We start from the raw sequence: 14594 nt of genomic DNA on the forward strand, positions 1-14594 counted from the left end.
GGTGGAACAATCATCATATGCAGCACAAGACACAAATGAACATCTTCTCTATAGGAGGTCCTGCTGTGGTTGATCCAAGGGTCCCACTTAGACAGGGGCTGCCTGTTTTGGATTCCTCCTTACCACTGATGAAAGTCTTCGTGGGGGGGAGGCAGTGATCTGTCAGGCTTTTCAGGGTCGGTGGATGGCTCAAGAGAGCAGGCTACAGATCAACATTCTGGAACTCGGAACGGTCTTCAGAGCTCTCTGCCTAGCTCTGTCACTCCTCCAACATAGTCTAGTCCAGGTACAATCCGACAACACAACAGCTGTTGCTTACATAAACTATCAGGGTGGCAAAAGCAGTGCCATCAAGAATGTCAGTTGCAGTCTCAATTGGGCAGAGCGTCATCTTCTGGCTCCTTCTGTGGTCTTGATCACCAGAGTGCAAAATTGGGAAGTGGACTTCCTAAATCGCCAGGATGTTCGCTCAGACAAGTGGGCTCTATATCCAGACACCTTTCATCTTCTAGTTCTTTGCTGGGGCTTGCCGAACACGACCGATGACAATTGCCTGCATTGAGCTTGGTATGTGGATCTTCTAAGCCTCTCCATCAACACTCCACTTTGTATTCCTCTATGACCAAATCTTCTGTCACAGGGCCCGTGCTTCCATCCTGGTCGTCTCGCTTTGACGGGGTGGCTCAAGACATCTGTGGTGAGAACTATGGGGTTCTCAAGATTATTCGCACCATGCTTAATGCCCAGTAAACGCTCTTCTGCCAGGATTTATCACTGGGTTTGGTGGCCGTACATCACCTGGTGTTTTAACCCCAGATCATTTCAACTCTCGCAAGTACTCTCTTTCCTGCAGGCGGGTCTGGATTTGGGCGCATATTTCATCCCTTTCTTGTCTTCTGCCAGAGACAGATTGCACTGTTACCCGATGTATGGACTTACCTACAGGGAGTCCTCCACGAGCAATCTGTTTGTTCCTCGAGTGGCTCCATGGAACTTGACTTTGACTATTCAATTGTCTCTTTTTGAGCCCTTAGACACTCTGGACATTTGTTGGCTCACGTGTAAGACTGTCTTCCTGCTTGCCATAGCATCAGCCCAGCATGTGTTGGACCTGAGCACATTATTTTGTCACTCTACATTTCTGGTTTTTCACTCAGACTGGGCCATTCTCCAGACATGATTGGGCTACCTCCCTAGTTTCACATGAACCGGGAGATTGTGGTCCTTCCTTTCAAGCACAGGATTCTTCATCGGATGAAGTCTCCTTGCATGTTGTACAGACCCTCCAGGTTTATGTGGACAGGACATGTTTATGTGGAGTGTCTTTTTGTTATGTATGACTTTAACAAACGGGCTGGCCAGCTACTAAGCAGACTTTGGCCAGGTGGCACTGTTTGACTATCAGTCACACTTATTTTGCGGCAGAACTTCCTGTCCCGGCCGTGGTAAATGCTCGTTCCACCTGGTCAGCGTGAACTTGTTCGGCAGCTTGACATGGATCTTTTGTGGAGCAGCTTTGTAAAGCACCCACGTGTGCTCATGTTTCTCAAATTCTACCCCTTTGACACCTTCGCCTCTGCAGATGCAGCTTTGAGGCAAAGGAGGTTCTCAGTGGAGTTCAGAAGTGTCCCTCCCTTAGGGAAATAGCTTTGGGACGTCCAAACATAAACCCAGTGTCACCTATGCAGTAAGAAAAGGAGATTTATGTGCTCTCTTAAACCCTTTTCTTCAACTCCATAGGGGACACGCCCATCCAGATGCATCTGGCTTTAGGCGTTTTGTTCTGCTTCCTATTCCCCTGTCTGCATCTACTGTGTATTTGTACATGAGTGTGCGTCTTCTTTCTTCTCCTCGCTCCTGCTTTGGGCTTGTTAACTTAATTGGCTGCTAGTGGCTGGGGTATAGGGGAGAGGGAGCCTAGGCTGGTGGAAAAGAAAAGTTAAGTATTTGATGGACTCCTACTCAGTAGCCTATACCCAGCGCAAAGCCTGTGTCCCCTATGAAATCAAAGCAAAGTATTTAACATGTTAGCATATACGTATCCTTATTTAATAGCCACACCTCGTATTTGTTGGTAATAGTTAAGGAGTTGTCTCCAACAAAATTAGAGATAAAATAGGCAAGTAGGATCTGATGCAAGAAAAGCAATTATTCCCACTACCCCCAACAATGGCAGTCTGTGAATGGCTTGTTACTCTGTCCAAAAGTACCTATATTGAATTAGGAGGTTGCCCAGACAAAATTTGATATATTTGAAAAATAATCCCATCACCAATATAGTATCTAGGTTTGAGATGAACTATTAGAACATGAGGACTAAGAGTAAGGTCCCGTCTAAACTCCTTCTCATACCCCTCTCTTTGTCCTTTTATTTTATCTTAAGAACTGCTGCAAGATTATTTTTTGCCTATGATGTACATCTCCTTACACTTAATGTTCTAAATCTAATAAAAATATGATCAAAACAGATAGGCAAGCACAAATAACTGACTTGTCCATCAGCTGATAGGAACAGTTGTACTTCGAAATGTGAATTTTGGCTTGAGAGGCCAGAAATTAAGTTCTATGTACTGTGTATTTAAGGTACATAACAAACTGGGACTTATACAAATGTAAAAAATGTGATGAACATTTTTTTACTTTAATTCTCGTTTAATTGAGAAAGTTATTTCCTTTATAATTTGATTTTAAGGTATTTCATATAACTTTTTTTTTTAAACACTGCTATACCAAAAGGCTAACCAGTCTTGTACTTCCTCATCTCATGCAACTCCAAAGCTCCCCTTTCGGTTACAAGGCAGCATAATGATGTGTCTGGTTAATGTATACCAACATACTAGAGGTGACACTTGTACTCACCTACATGTTCCTCCGTTATTTGGACTGTAGGTAGAGCTTGGATCTTTTCATTATCAGCTGGAGGCGGACCAGTGTTTTCAAATTGGTTAAGTAGCTAGTATGAAAAATTAAAATAGCAATAGACTGAAATCCATTAAATGTTTAACATATTGAAGCAACGATCTAAAAAGAACCTCAAACATTTACAATTCATGAAATAATGCAATGAACAAGCAATACGTACCTGTGTGATTATAGTGTCCAGACCATTGGCTCCCCAAGCATAATCCATTGGACTGGAATGGAGGACTCCCCTGTGTGTGTGCAGGGAATAGAAATCAGGTACAAAGATTAGCAGGGTCCTTCTGAGGACATGATCTGTCCATTATTCTATGCCAAACTCTTAATCTTACATGGTAGTCCCTGTCTTCAAAATATTAGATTATACATCTATCATGTACTTGAAGACCATTGTACAAGGGTAATCCAGAAGATAAAGACCATTTGGCGTAAAAAACAAAACAAAAAAAAACAAAAAAACCCCCCAGGAAAATAGTTTTTTTTGGCTATTTCTCCACATAATTACCGCCTTCATTTGAGCATTTATCATATCTGTTCACAAGCTTTACAATCCCCTTGTCTACTGGGCTCAACACTTCCAAATGTTTTTCGCTCAATTACTCTAAGCTTAATGAAAAGGTGAAAATTGCTTGGATAAAGGTTGAACGAAAACCTTCCACCCAAAACTGTGAGAGTTGATGGGGGCCTCCCAAACAACTTCATCATACACGTTTGTTAGTACATTGTTGAACATTTCATACCACTTTCTCACATCACCAAACACTGCTTTAATTGACTAAACATTTTGGCAGGTCTCACTTTCTGCGCATTCTAGAAGAACACTCCTCATTTCACAGTCGGAGGAATGTTATATCTTAAGGCAGTGGTTCTCAAACTGTGTGCCGTGGCACCCTGGGGTGCCTCAGGACACTTGGAGGGGTGGCCTGGGTTGGTGGTTCAGGAAAAATACACATTATTTATGGTCAATCTGATAGGCAAAACCAGTGCTGGTGGATGCCAATCAAAATATGTGGACAAACAGAAGAAAATCTTGTCCCTCACCATACAGTTGAGCCTAAAGATGACATATAAACACAATTTACTTAATTTCATATTTCTTTCCAAATTTCTCAATAAGTAACTATTGGCCTAGGGGTGCCATGAAAAAATAAGATTTTAAACCTACCGGTAAAATTTTTTCTCGTAGTCCGTAGAGGATGCTGGGACTCCGTAAGGACCATGGGGATAGACGGGCTCCGCAGGAGACATGGGCACTTTAAGAAAGACTTTGACTCTGGGTATGCACTGGCTCCTCCCTCTACGCCCCTCCTCCAGACCCCAGTTAGAGAAACTGTGCCCAAAGGAGATGGACAGTACGAGGAAAGGATTTTAGTTAATCCAAGGGCAAGATTCATACCAGCCACACCATATAACTTGTGTTAAACTAACCAGTTAACAGTATGAAAAACAACATAGTTTCAGTCCAAAACCGATGAAACTATAACATAACCCTTATTTAAGCAATAACTATATACAAGTCTTGCAGAAGTAGTCCGCACTTGGGACGGGCGCCCAGCATCCTCTACGGACTACGAGAAAAAGATTTACCGGTAGGTTTAAAATCTTATTTTCTCTAACGTCCTAGAGGATGCTAGGACTCCGTAAGGACCATGGGGATTATACCAAAGCTCCCAAACGTGCGGGAGAGTGCGGATGACTCTGCAGCACCGATTGAGCAAACATGAGGTCCTGCTTAGCCAGGGTATCAAACTTATTAAACTTTGCAAAGGTGTTTGACCCCGACCAAGTAGCAGCTCGGCACAGCTGTAGTGCCGAAACCCCTCGGGCAGACGCCCAAGACGAGCCCACCTTCCTAGTGGAATGGGCCTTAACCGATCTTGGTAACAGCAATCCTGTCGTAGAATGCGCTTGCTGGATCGTGTTACAGATCCAGCGAGCAATAGTCTGCTTTGAAGCAGGGCCGCCAACCTTGTTGGCTGCATACAGGACAAACAGTGCTTCTGTTTTTCAGATCCCAGCCGTTCTGGCCACATAAATTTTCAAAGCCCTGACCACATCAAGGGACTTGGAATCCTCCCAGTCACGAGTAGCCACAGGCACGACAATAGGTTGGTTCATATGAAAGGATGAGACCACCTTAGGTAGGAATTGAGGACGGGTCCGCAATTCCGCTCTATCCACATGGAAAACCAGATAGGGGCTTTTATGTGAAAGCTGCCAATTCCGAAACTCGCCTAGCCGAAGCCAAGGCTAACAACATGACCACCTTCCAAGTGAGATATTTTAACTCCACCGTTTTGAGTGGTTCAAACCAATGTGACTTAAGGAAACTTAACACCACGTTAAGGTCCCAAGGCGCCACCGGAGGCAGAAAAGGAGGCTGAATATGCAGTACTCCCTTTACAAAAGTCTGTACTTCAGGTAGAGAGGCCAATTCCTTTCGAAAGAAAATGGATAAGGCCGAAATCTGAACTTTTATGGAGCCTAATTTTAGGCCCAAATTCACTCCAGTTTGCAGGAAGTGAAGGAGACGACCCAGATGGAATTCCTCCGTAGGAGCATTCCTGGCCTCACACCAAGAAACATTTTCTCCATATTCGGTGATAATGTTTTGATGTCACATCCTTCCTAGCCTTTATTAGCGTAGGAAGGACCTCATCCAGAATACCTTTTTCCGCTAGGATCCAGCGTTCAACCACCATGCCGTCAAACGCAGCCGCGGTAAGTCTTGGAACAGACAGGGCCCCTGCTGCAGCAGGTCCTGTCTTAGAGGCAGAGGCCACGGATCTTCTGTGAGCATTTCCTGTAGATACGGATACCAAGTCCTTCGTGGCCAATCTGGAACAATGAGGATTGTTCTCACTCTTCTTTGTCTTATTATTCTCAATACCTTGGGTATAAGAGGAAGAGGAGGAAACACATAGACCGACCGAAACACCCACGGTGTCACCAGGGCGTCCACAGCTATCGCCTGAGGATCTCTTGACCTGGCGCAATACCTTTTTAACTTTGTGTTGAGACCGGACGCCATCATGTCTATCTGGGGCAGCTCCCACCAACCTGACATCTGCGCGAAGACTTCCTGATGAAGTCCCCACTCTCCCAGATGCAGGTCGTGTCTGCTGAGGAAGTCTGCTTCCCAGTTGTTCACTCCCGGAATGAACACTGCTGACAGTGCGCTTACATGATTTTCTGCCCAGCGAAGAATCCTGGTGGCTTCCGCCATTGCCACCCTGCTCCTTGTGCCGCCTTGGTGGTTTACATGAGCTACTGCGGTGACAATGTCCGACTGAATCAGAACTGGTTTGTCGCGAAGTAATGCCTCCGCTTGACGTAGGGCGTTGTATATGGCCCTCAACTCCAGGATGTTGATGTGGAGACAAGTATCTAGACTCGACCAAAGACCTTGGAAATTTCTTCCCTGTGTGACTGCTCCCCAACCTCGGAGACTTGCGTCTGTGGTCACCAGGATCCAGTCCTGAATGGCGAACCTGCGACCCTCTAGGAGGTGAGCACTCTGCAGCCACCACAGGAGAGACACCCTTGCTCTGGGGGACAGGGTGATCCTCTGATGCATTTGTAGATATGACCCGGACCACTTGTCCAGTAGGTCCCATTGGAAGGTCCTCGCATGGAACCTGCCGAAGGGAATGGCTTCGTACGATGCCACCATTTTCCCCAGGACTCGAGTGCAGTGATGCACTGACACCTGTTTTGGCTTCAATAGGTTCCTGACCAGAGTCATGAGTTCCTGAGCTTTTTCCATTGGAAGAAAAACCTTCTTCTGGTCTGTGTCCAGAATCAAGCGCAAGAAGGTCAGACGCGTCGTAGGAACCAACTGTGACTTCGGGATATTGAGAATACAGCCGTGTTGCTGTAACACCTTCAAAGACAGAGACACGCTGTCCAGTAACTTCTCCCGAGATCTCGCTTTTATGAGGAGATCGTCCAAGTATGGGATAATTGTGACCCCTCGCTTGCGCAGGAGCACCATCATTTCCGCCATTACCTTGGTGAAAATCCTCGGGGCCGTTGAAAGCCCAAACGGCAACGTCTGAAATTGGTAATGACAATCTTGTACAGCAAATCTCAGGAACACATGATGAGGAGGAAATATTGGAACATGAAGGTATGCATCCTTTATGTCCAGGGAAACCATAAAATCCCCCCCTTCCAGGCTGGCGATAACCGCCCTGAGCGATTCCATCTTGAATTTGAACCTTTTCAAGTATAGGTTCAGGGATTTTAAATTCAAAATGGGTCTGACCGAACCGTCCGGTTTCGGAACCACAAACAGGGTTGAGTAATAACCCTTTCCTTGCTGCAGTAGAGGAACCTGGACCACTACCTCTTGAAGATACAATTTTTGTATTGCATTCAACACTAACTCCCTCTCTGAGGGAGCCGCAGGTAGAGCCGATTTGAAAAACCGGCGAGGAGGCACCTCTTCGAATTCCAGCTTGTATCCCTGAGAAACAAATTCTATTGCCCAGGGATCCACCTGTGAATGAACCCAGATGTGGCTGAAAAGTCGAAGACGTGCCCCCACTTGAGCGGACTCCCCCAGGGAAGCCCCAGCGACATGCGGTGGATTTTGCAGAGGCAGGGGAGGACTTGTGTTCCTGGGAACTAGCTGTGTGCAGCTTTTTTCCTCTGCCCTTCCCACTGGCAAGAAAGGACGATCCTCGTACTCTTTTGCTTTTATTCGAACGAAAGGACTGCATTTGATAATGAGGCGCTTTCTTAGGCTGTGAGGGAACATAAGGCAAAAAATTCGATTTACCTGCCGTAGCTGTGGAGACGAGGTCCGAGAGGCCTTCTCTAAATAACTCCTCACCTTTGTAAGGCAAAGACTCCATATGCCTCTTTGAGTCGGCATCACCCGTCCACTGTCGGGTCCATAAGACTCGCCTAGCAGAAACAGACATAGCGTTTATTCTGGAACTTAGCAAACAAATGTCTCTGAGCATCCCTCATATATAATGCAGCATCTTTTATATGCCCTAGGGTCATTAAAATGGTATCCTTATCTAGGGTCTCAATTTCCGTAGATAAGGAGTCTGTCCATGCTGCGACAGCACTACAAACCCAGGCCGACGCCATTGCCGGTCTAAGAATTGTACCTGAATGTGTGTAAATGGACTTCATGGTAACCTCCTGTCTGCGATCAGCAGCATCCTTGAGGGTAGCCGTATCTTGGCATGGCAGCGCTATCTTCTTTGATAAACGTGTTAAAGCCTTGTCCACCTTAGGAGAAGACTCCCATCGTATCCTATCCGTTTGCGGGAAAGTATACGCCATAAGAATCCTTTTGGGAATCTGCAGCCTCTTGTCTGGAGATTCCCAAGCCTTTTCGCACAGCTCGCTCAGCTCATACGAGGATGGAAAAGTGACCTCAGGCTTTTTCTCTTTATACATGTGTACCCTCTTGTCAGGGACAGGGGGTTCCTCTGTGATATGCAAAACATCTTTTATTGCAATAATCATATATCGAATGCCCTTAGCCACTTTCGGCTGTAATTTTGCCTCCTCATAGTCGACACTGGAGTCTGAATCCGTGTCGGTATCTGTGTCCATTATTTGGGACAATGTGCGCTTCTGAGACCCGGAAGGTCCCGGTGACACAGGGACAGGCATGGTCTGACTACCTGACTGTTGCCTAGCCTCAGCCTTGTCTAATCTCTTGTGTAATAAATTTACACTAGCACTCAAGACATTCCACATCTCCATCCAGTCCGGTGTCGGCGCTGCCGACGGAGATCTGACATTCATACACTCCCCCTCCTCCTTAGGTGAGCCTTCCACTTCATACATGTCGAAACACGCGTACCGACACACCCCACACACACAGGGAAGTTCTTATCTGAAGACAGTTCCCCACCAGGCCCTTTGGAGAGACAGAGAGAGAGTATGCCAGCACACACCCCAGCGCTATATAACCCAGGCAAAACACAGAATGTTTCCCCAGTAGCGCTGAAATAACACGTTTTTCGCCAATTATGTGCCCCCCCCTCTTGAAAAACCCACTGTCACCTCAGTAAGCAGGGGAGAGTCCGGGGAGCTTCCTCTCAGCGCTGTGCTGTGGAGAAAAATGGCGCTGGTGAGTGCTGAGGGAGAAGCCCGCCCCCTCGGCGGCAGGCTTCTGTCCCGCTCAAATTATTCAAAAACATGGCGGGGGCTCTTTATATACATGTACAGTGCCCAGCTGTACATGTATATATGTGTTTATGCCATAATAGAGGTTTATATTGCTGCCCAGGGCGCCCCCCCTGCGCCCTGCACCCTTACAGTGACCGGAGTGTGTGAGGTGTATGGGAGCTCCTCTGGGCATAGTATCAAACTGGGGTCTGGAGGAGGGGCATAGAGGGAGGAGCCAGTGCACACCCAGAGTCAAAGTCTTTCTTAAAGTGCTCATGTCTCCTGGGAGCCCGTCTATCCCCATGGTCCTTACGGAGTCCCAGCATCCTCTAGGACATTAGAGAAAAATTCTGATAATCTAGAGCGCAGTGATTTAAAAAAGTTTGGGAATGACTGCCTTAAGGGTTAATTTTTAACATCGCCAAAAGCAACCATAACAGCACACTATTCAGAGAGCACTTAGAGAACAGGTTAGGGAAACCACCTGAACACGAACTGCAGAGGATGAAAGACCCGAGAGGCGGGCATATGCAAATGGTATTTACTTTACGGATTAACCTTATATAAAAGCACAGGAAAATAGATTTTTTGAGATCATGTTAACTTTTTCATGTATAATAGAGAGATACACTATGGTTCGTAAGGGTTAAAATAAAAAAAGACAAAACAAGATATTGGAAAAACATAAAAGCACCAACTGACAAATTCCTATAGCAAAGCAAAAATAAATAAATAAATAAAATGTAAATCTAGTGTCTAGTAGAGATGAGCGCCGGAAATTTTTCGGGTTTTGTGTTTTGGTTTTGGGTTCGGTTCCGCGGCCGTGTTTTGGGTTCGACCGCGTTTTGGCAAAACCTCACCGAATTTTTTTTGTCGGATTCGGGTGTGTTTTGGATTCGGGTGTTTTTTTAAAAAAACCCTAAAAAACAGCTTAAATCATAGAATTTGGGGGTAATTTTGATCCCAAAGTATTATTAACCTCAAAAAACATAATTTACACTCATTTTCAGCCTATTCTGAACACATCACACCTCACAATATTATTTTTAGTCCTAAAATTTGCACCGAGGTCGCTGTGTGAGTAAGATAAGCGACCCTAGTGGCCGACACAAACACCGGGCCCATCTAGGAGTGGCACTGCAGTGTCACGCAGGATGGCCCTTCCAAAAAACCCTCCCCAAACAGCACATGACGCAAAGAAAAAAAGAGGCGCAATGAGGTAGCTGTGTGAGTAAGATTAGCGACCCTAGTGGCCGACACAAACACCGGGCCCATCTAGGAGTGGCACTGCAGTGTCACGCAGGATGTCCCTTCCAAAAAACCCTCCCCAATCAGCACATGATGCAAAGAAAAAGAAAAGAAAAAAGAGGTGCAAGATGGAATTATCCTTGGGCCCTCCCACCCACCCTTATGTTGTATAAACAAAACAGGACATGCACACTTTAACCAACCCATCATTTCAGTGACAGGGTCTGCCACACGACTGTGACTGATATGACGGGTTGGTTTGGACCCCCCCCAAAAAAGAAGCAATTAATCTCTCCTTGCACAAACTGGCTCTACAGAGGCAAGATGTCCACCTCATCTTCACCCTCCGATATATCACCGTGTACATCCCCCTCCTCACAGATTATCAATTCGTCCCCACTGGAATCCACCATCTCAGCTCCCTGTGTACTTTGTGGAGGCAATTGCTGCTGGTCAATGTCTCCGCGGAGGAATTGATTATAATTCATTTTAATGAACATCATCTTCTCCACATTTTCTGGATGTAACCTCGTACGCCGATTGCTGACAAGGTGAGCGGCGGCACTAAACACTCTTTCGGAGTACACACTTGTGGGAGGGCAACTTAGGTAGAATAAAGCCAGTTTGTGCAAGGGCCTCCAAATTGCCTCTTTTTCCTGCCAGTATAAGTACGGACTGTGTGACGTGCCTACTTGGATGCGGTCACTCATATAATCCTCCACCATTCTATCAATGTTGAGAGAATCATATGCAGTGACAGTAGACGACATGTCCGTAATCGTTGTCAGGTCCTTCAGTCCGGACCAGATGTCAGCATCAGCAGTCGCTCCAGACTGCCCTGCATCACCGCCAGCGGGTGGGCTCGGAATTCTGAGCCTTTTCCTCGCACCCCCAGTTGCGGGAGAATGTGAAGGAGGAGATGTTGACAGGTCGCGTTCCGCTTGACTTGACAATTTTGTCACCAGCAGGTCTTTCAACCCCAGCAGACCTGTGTCTGCCGGAAAGAGAGATCCAAGGTAGGCTTTAAATCTAGGATCGAGCACGGTGGCCAAAATGTAGTGCTCTGATTTCAACAGATTGACCACCCGTGAATCCTTGTTAAGCGAATTAAGGGCTGCATCCACAAGTCCCACATGCCTAGCGGAATCGCTCCGTGTTAGCTCCTTCTTCAATGCCTCCAGCTTCTTCTGCAAAAGCCTGATGAGGGGAATGACCTGACTCAGGCTGGCAGTGTCTGAACTGACTTCACGTGTGGCAAGTTCAAAGGGCATCAGAACCTTGCACAACGTTGAAATCATTCTCCACTGCACTTGAGACAGGTGCATTCCATCTCCTATATCGTGCTCAATTGTATAGGCTTGAATGGCATTTTGCTGCTCCTCCAACCTCTGAAGCATATAGAGGGTTGAATTCCACCTCGTTACCACTTCTTGCTTCAGATGATGGCAGGGCAGGTTCAGTAGTTTTTGGTGGTGCTCCAGTCTTCTGTACGTGGTGCCTGTACGCCGAAAGTGTCCCGCAATTTTTCTGGCCACCGACAGCATCTCTTGCACGCCCGTGTCGTTTTTTAAAAAATTCTGCACCACCAAATTCAAGGTATGTGCAAAACATGGGACGTGCTGGAATTTGCCCATATTTAATGCACACACAATATTGCTGGCGTTGTCCGATGCCACAAATCCACAGGAGAGTCCAATTGGGGTAAGCCATTCCGCGATGATCTTCCTCAGTTGCCGTAAGAGGTTTTCAGCTGTGTGCGTATTCTGGAAAGCGGTGATACAAAGCGTAGCCTGCCTAGGAAAGAGTTGGCGTTTGCGAGATGCTGCTACTGGTGCCGCCGCTGCTGTTCTTGCGGCGGGAGTCCATACATCTACCCAGTGGGCTGTCACAGTCATATAGTCCTGACCCTGCCCTGCTCCACTTGTCCACATGTCCGTGGTTAAGTGGACATTGGGTACAACTGCATTTTTTAGGACACTGGTGAGTCTTTTTCTGACGTCCGTGTACATTCTCGGTATCGCCTGCCTAGAGAAGTGGAACCTAGATGGTATTTGGTAACGGGGGCACACTGCCTCAATAAATTGTCTAGTTCCCTGTGAACTAACGGCGGATACCGGACGCACGTCTAACACCAACATAGTTGTCAAGGACTCAGTTATCCGCTTTGCAGTAGGATGACTGCTGTGATATTTCATCTTCCTCGCAAAGGACTGTTGAACAGTCAATTGCTTACTGGAAGTAGTACAAGTGGGCTTACGACTTCCCCTCTGGGATGACCATCGACTCCCAGCGGCAACAACAGCAGCGCCAGCAGCAGTAGGCGTTACACGCAAGGATGCATCGGAGGAATCCCAGGCAGGAGAGGACTCGTCAGACTTGCCAGTGACATGGCCTGCAGGACTATTGGCATTCCTGGGGAAGGAGGAAATTGACACTGAGGGAGTTGGTGGGGTGGTTTGCGTGAGCTTGGTTACAAGAGGAAGGGATTTACTGGTCAGTGGACTGCTTCCGCTGTCACCCAAAGTTTTTGAACTTGTCACTGACTTATTATGAATGCGCTGCAGGTGACGTATAAGGGAGGATGTTCCGAGGTGGTTAACGTCCTTACCCCTACTTATTACAGCTTGACAAAGGGAACACACGGCTTGACACCTGTTGTCCGCATTTCTGGTGAAATACCTCCACACCGAAGAGCTGATTTTTTTGGTATTTTCACCTGGCATGTCAACGGCCATATTCCTCCCACGGACAACAGGTGTCTCCCCGGGTGCCTGACTTAAACAAACCACCTCACCATCAGAATCCTCCTGGTCAATTTCCTCCCCAGCGCCAGCAACACCCATATCCTCCTCATCCTGGTGTACTTCAACACTGACATCTTCAATCTGACTATCAGGAACTGGACTGCGGGTGCTCCTTCCAGCACTTGCAGGGGGCATGCAAATAGTGGAAGGCGCATGCTCTTCACGTCCAGTGTTGGGAAGGTCAGGCATCGCAAACGACACAATTGGACTCTCCTTGTGGATTTGGGATTTCAAAGAACGCACAGTTCTTTGCGGTGCTTTTGCCAGCTTGAGTCTTTTCAGTTTTCTAGCGAGAGGCTGAGTGCTTCCATCCTCATGTGAAGCTGAACCACTAGCCATGAACATAGGCCAGGGCCTCAGCCGTTCCTTGCCACTCCGTGTGGTAAATGGCATATTGGCAAGTTTACGCTTCTCCTCCGACAATTTTATTTTAGGTTTTGGAGTCCTTTTTTTTCTGATATTTGGTGTTTTGGATTTGACATGCTCTGTACTATGACATTGGGCATCGGCCTTGGCAGACGACGTTGCTGGCATTTCATCGTCTCGGCCATGACTAGTGGCAGCAGCTTCAGCACGAGGTGGAAGTGGATCTTGATCTTTCCCTAATTTTGGAACCTCAACTTTTTTGTTCTCCATATTTTATAGGCAGAACTAAAAGGCACCTCAGGTAAACAATGGAGATGGATGGATTGGATACTAGTATACAATTATGGACGGACTGCCACGGTTAGGTGGTATAAAAAAACCACGGTTAGGTGGTATATATTATAATAATAATACAATTATGGATGGACGGACTGCCTGCCGACTGCCGACACAGAGGTAGCCACAGCCGTGAACTACCGCACTGTACACTGGTTGATAAAGAGATAGTAGTATACTCGTAACAACTAGTATGACACTATGACGACGGTATAAAGAATGAAAAAAAAACCACGGTTAGGTGGTATATATTATAATAATAATACAATTATGGATGGACGGACTGCCTGCCGACTGCCGACACAGAGGTAGCCACAGCCGTGAACTACCGCACTGTACACTGGTTGATAAAGAGATAGTAGTATACTCGTAACAACTAGTATGACACTATGACGACGGTATAAAGAATGAAAAAAAAACCACGGTTAGGTGGTATATATTATAATAATAATACAATTATGGATGGACGGACTGCCTGCCGACTGCCGACACAGAGGTAGCCACAGCCGTGAACTACCGCACTGTACACTGGTTGATAAAGAGATAGTAGTATACTCGTAACAACTAGTATGACACTATGACGACGGTATAAAGAATGAAAAAAAAACCACGGTTAGGTGGTATATATTATAATAATAATACAATTATGGATGGACGGACTGCCTGCCGACACAGAGGTAGCCACAGCCGTGAACTACCGCACTGTACACTGGTTGATAAAGAGATAGTAGTATACTCGTAACAACTAGTATGACACTATGACGACGGTATAAAGAATGCAAA

At 46.4% G+C, this 14594-nt stretch overlaps 1 protein-coding gene across 1 annotated transcript in view; it reads right to left on the minus strand.

Annotated features, from left to right (window-relative positions):
* The window catches only part of RNF126 (ring finger protein 126), a 99551-nt gene that overhangs the window by 26675 nt on the left and 58282 nt on the right, over positions 1-14594 (minus strand). Inside the window, exons 6-7 of the mRNA XM_063914483.1 lie at positions 3083-3152; positions 2860-2953 (exon numbers count right to left, since the gene is read on the minus strand). Coding sequence (XP_063770553.1) covers positions 2860-2953; positions 3083-3152 — 164 coding nt within the window. The remainder of the gene's footprint in view (positions 1-2859; positions 2954-3082; positions 3153-14594) is intronic.

This window comes from Pseudophryne corroboree, chromosome 1, assembly GCF_028390025.1.
Source record: "Pseudophryne corroboree isolate aPseCor3 chromosome 1, aPseCor3.hap2, whole genome shotgun sequence".
NCBI lineage: Eukaryota > Metazoa > Chordata > Amphibia > Anura > Myobatrachidae > Pseudophryne > Pseudophryne corroboree.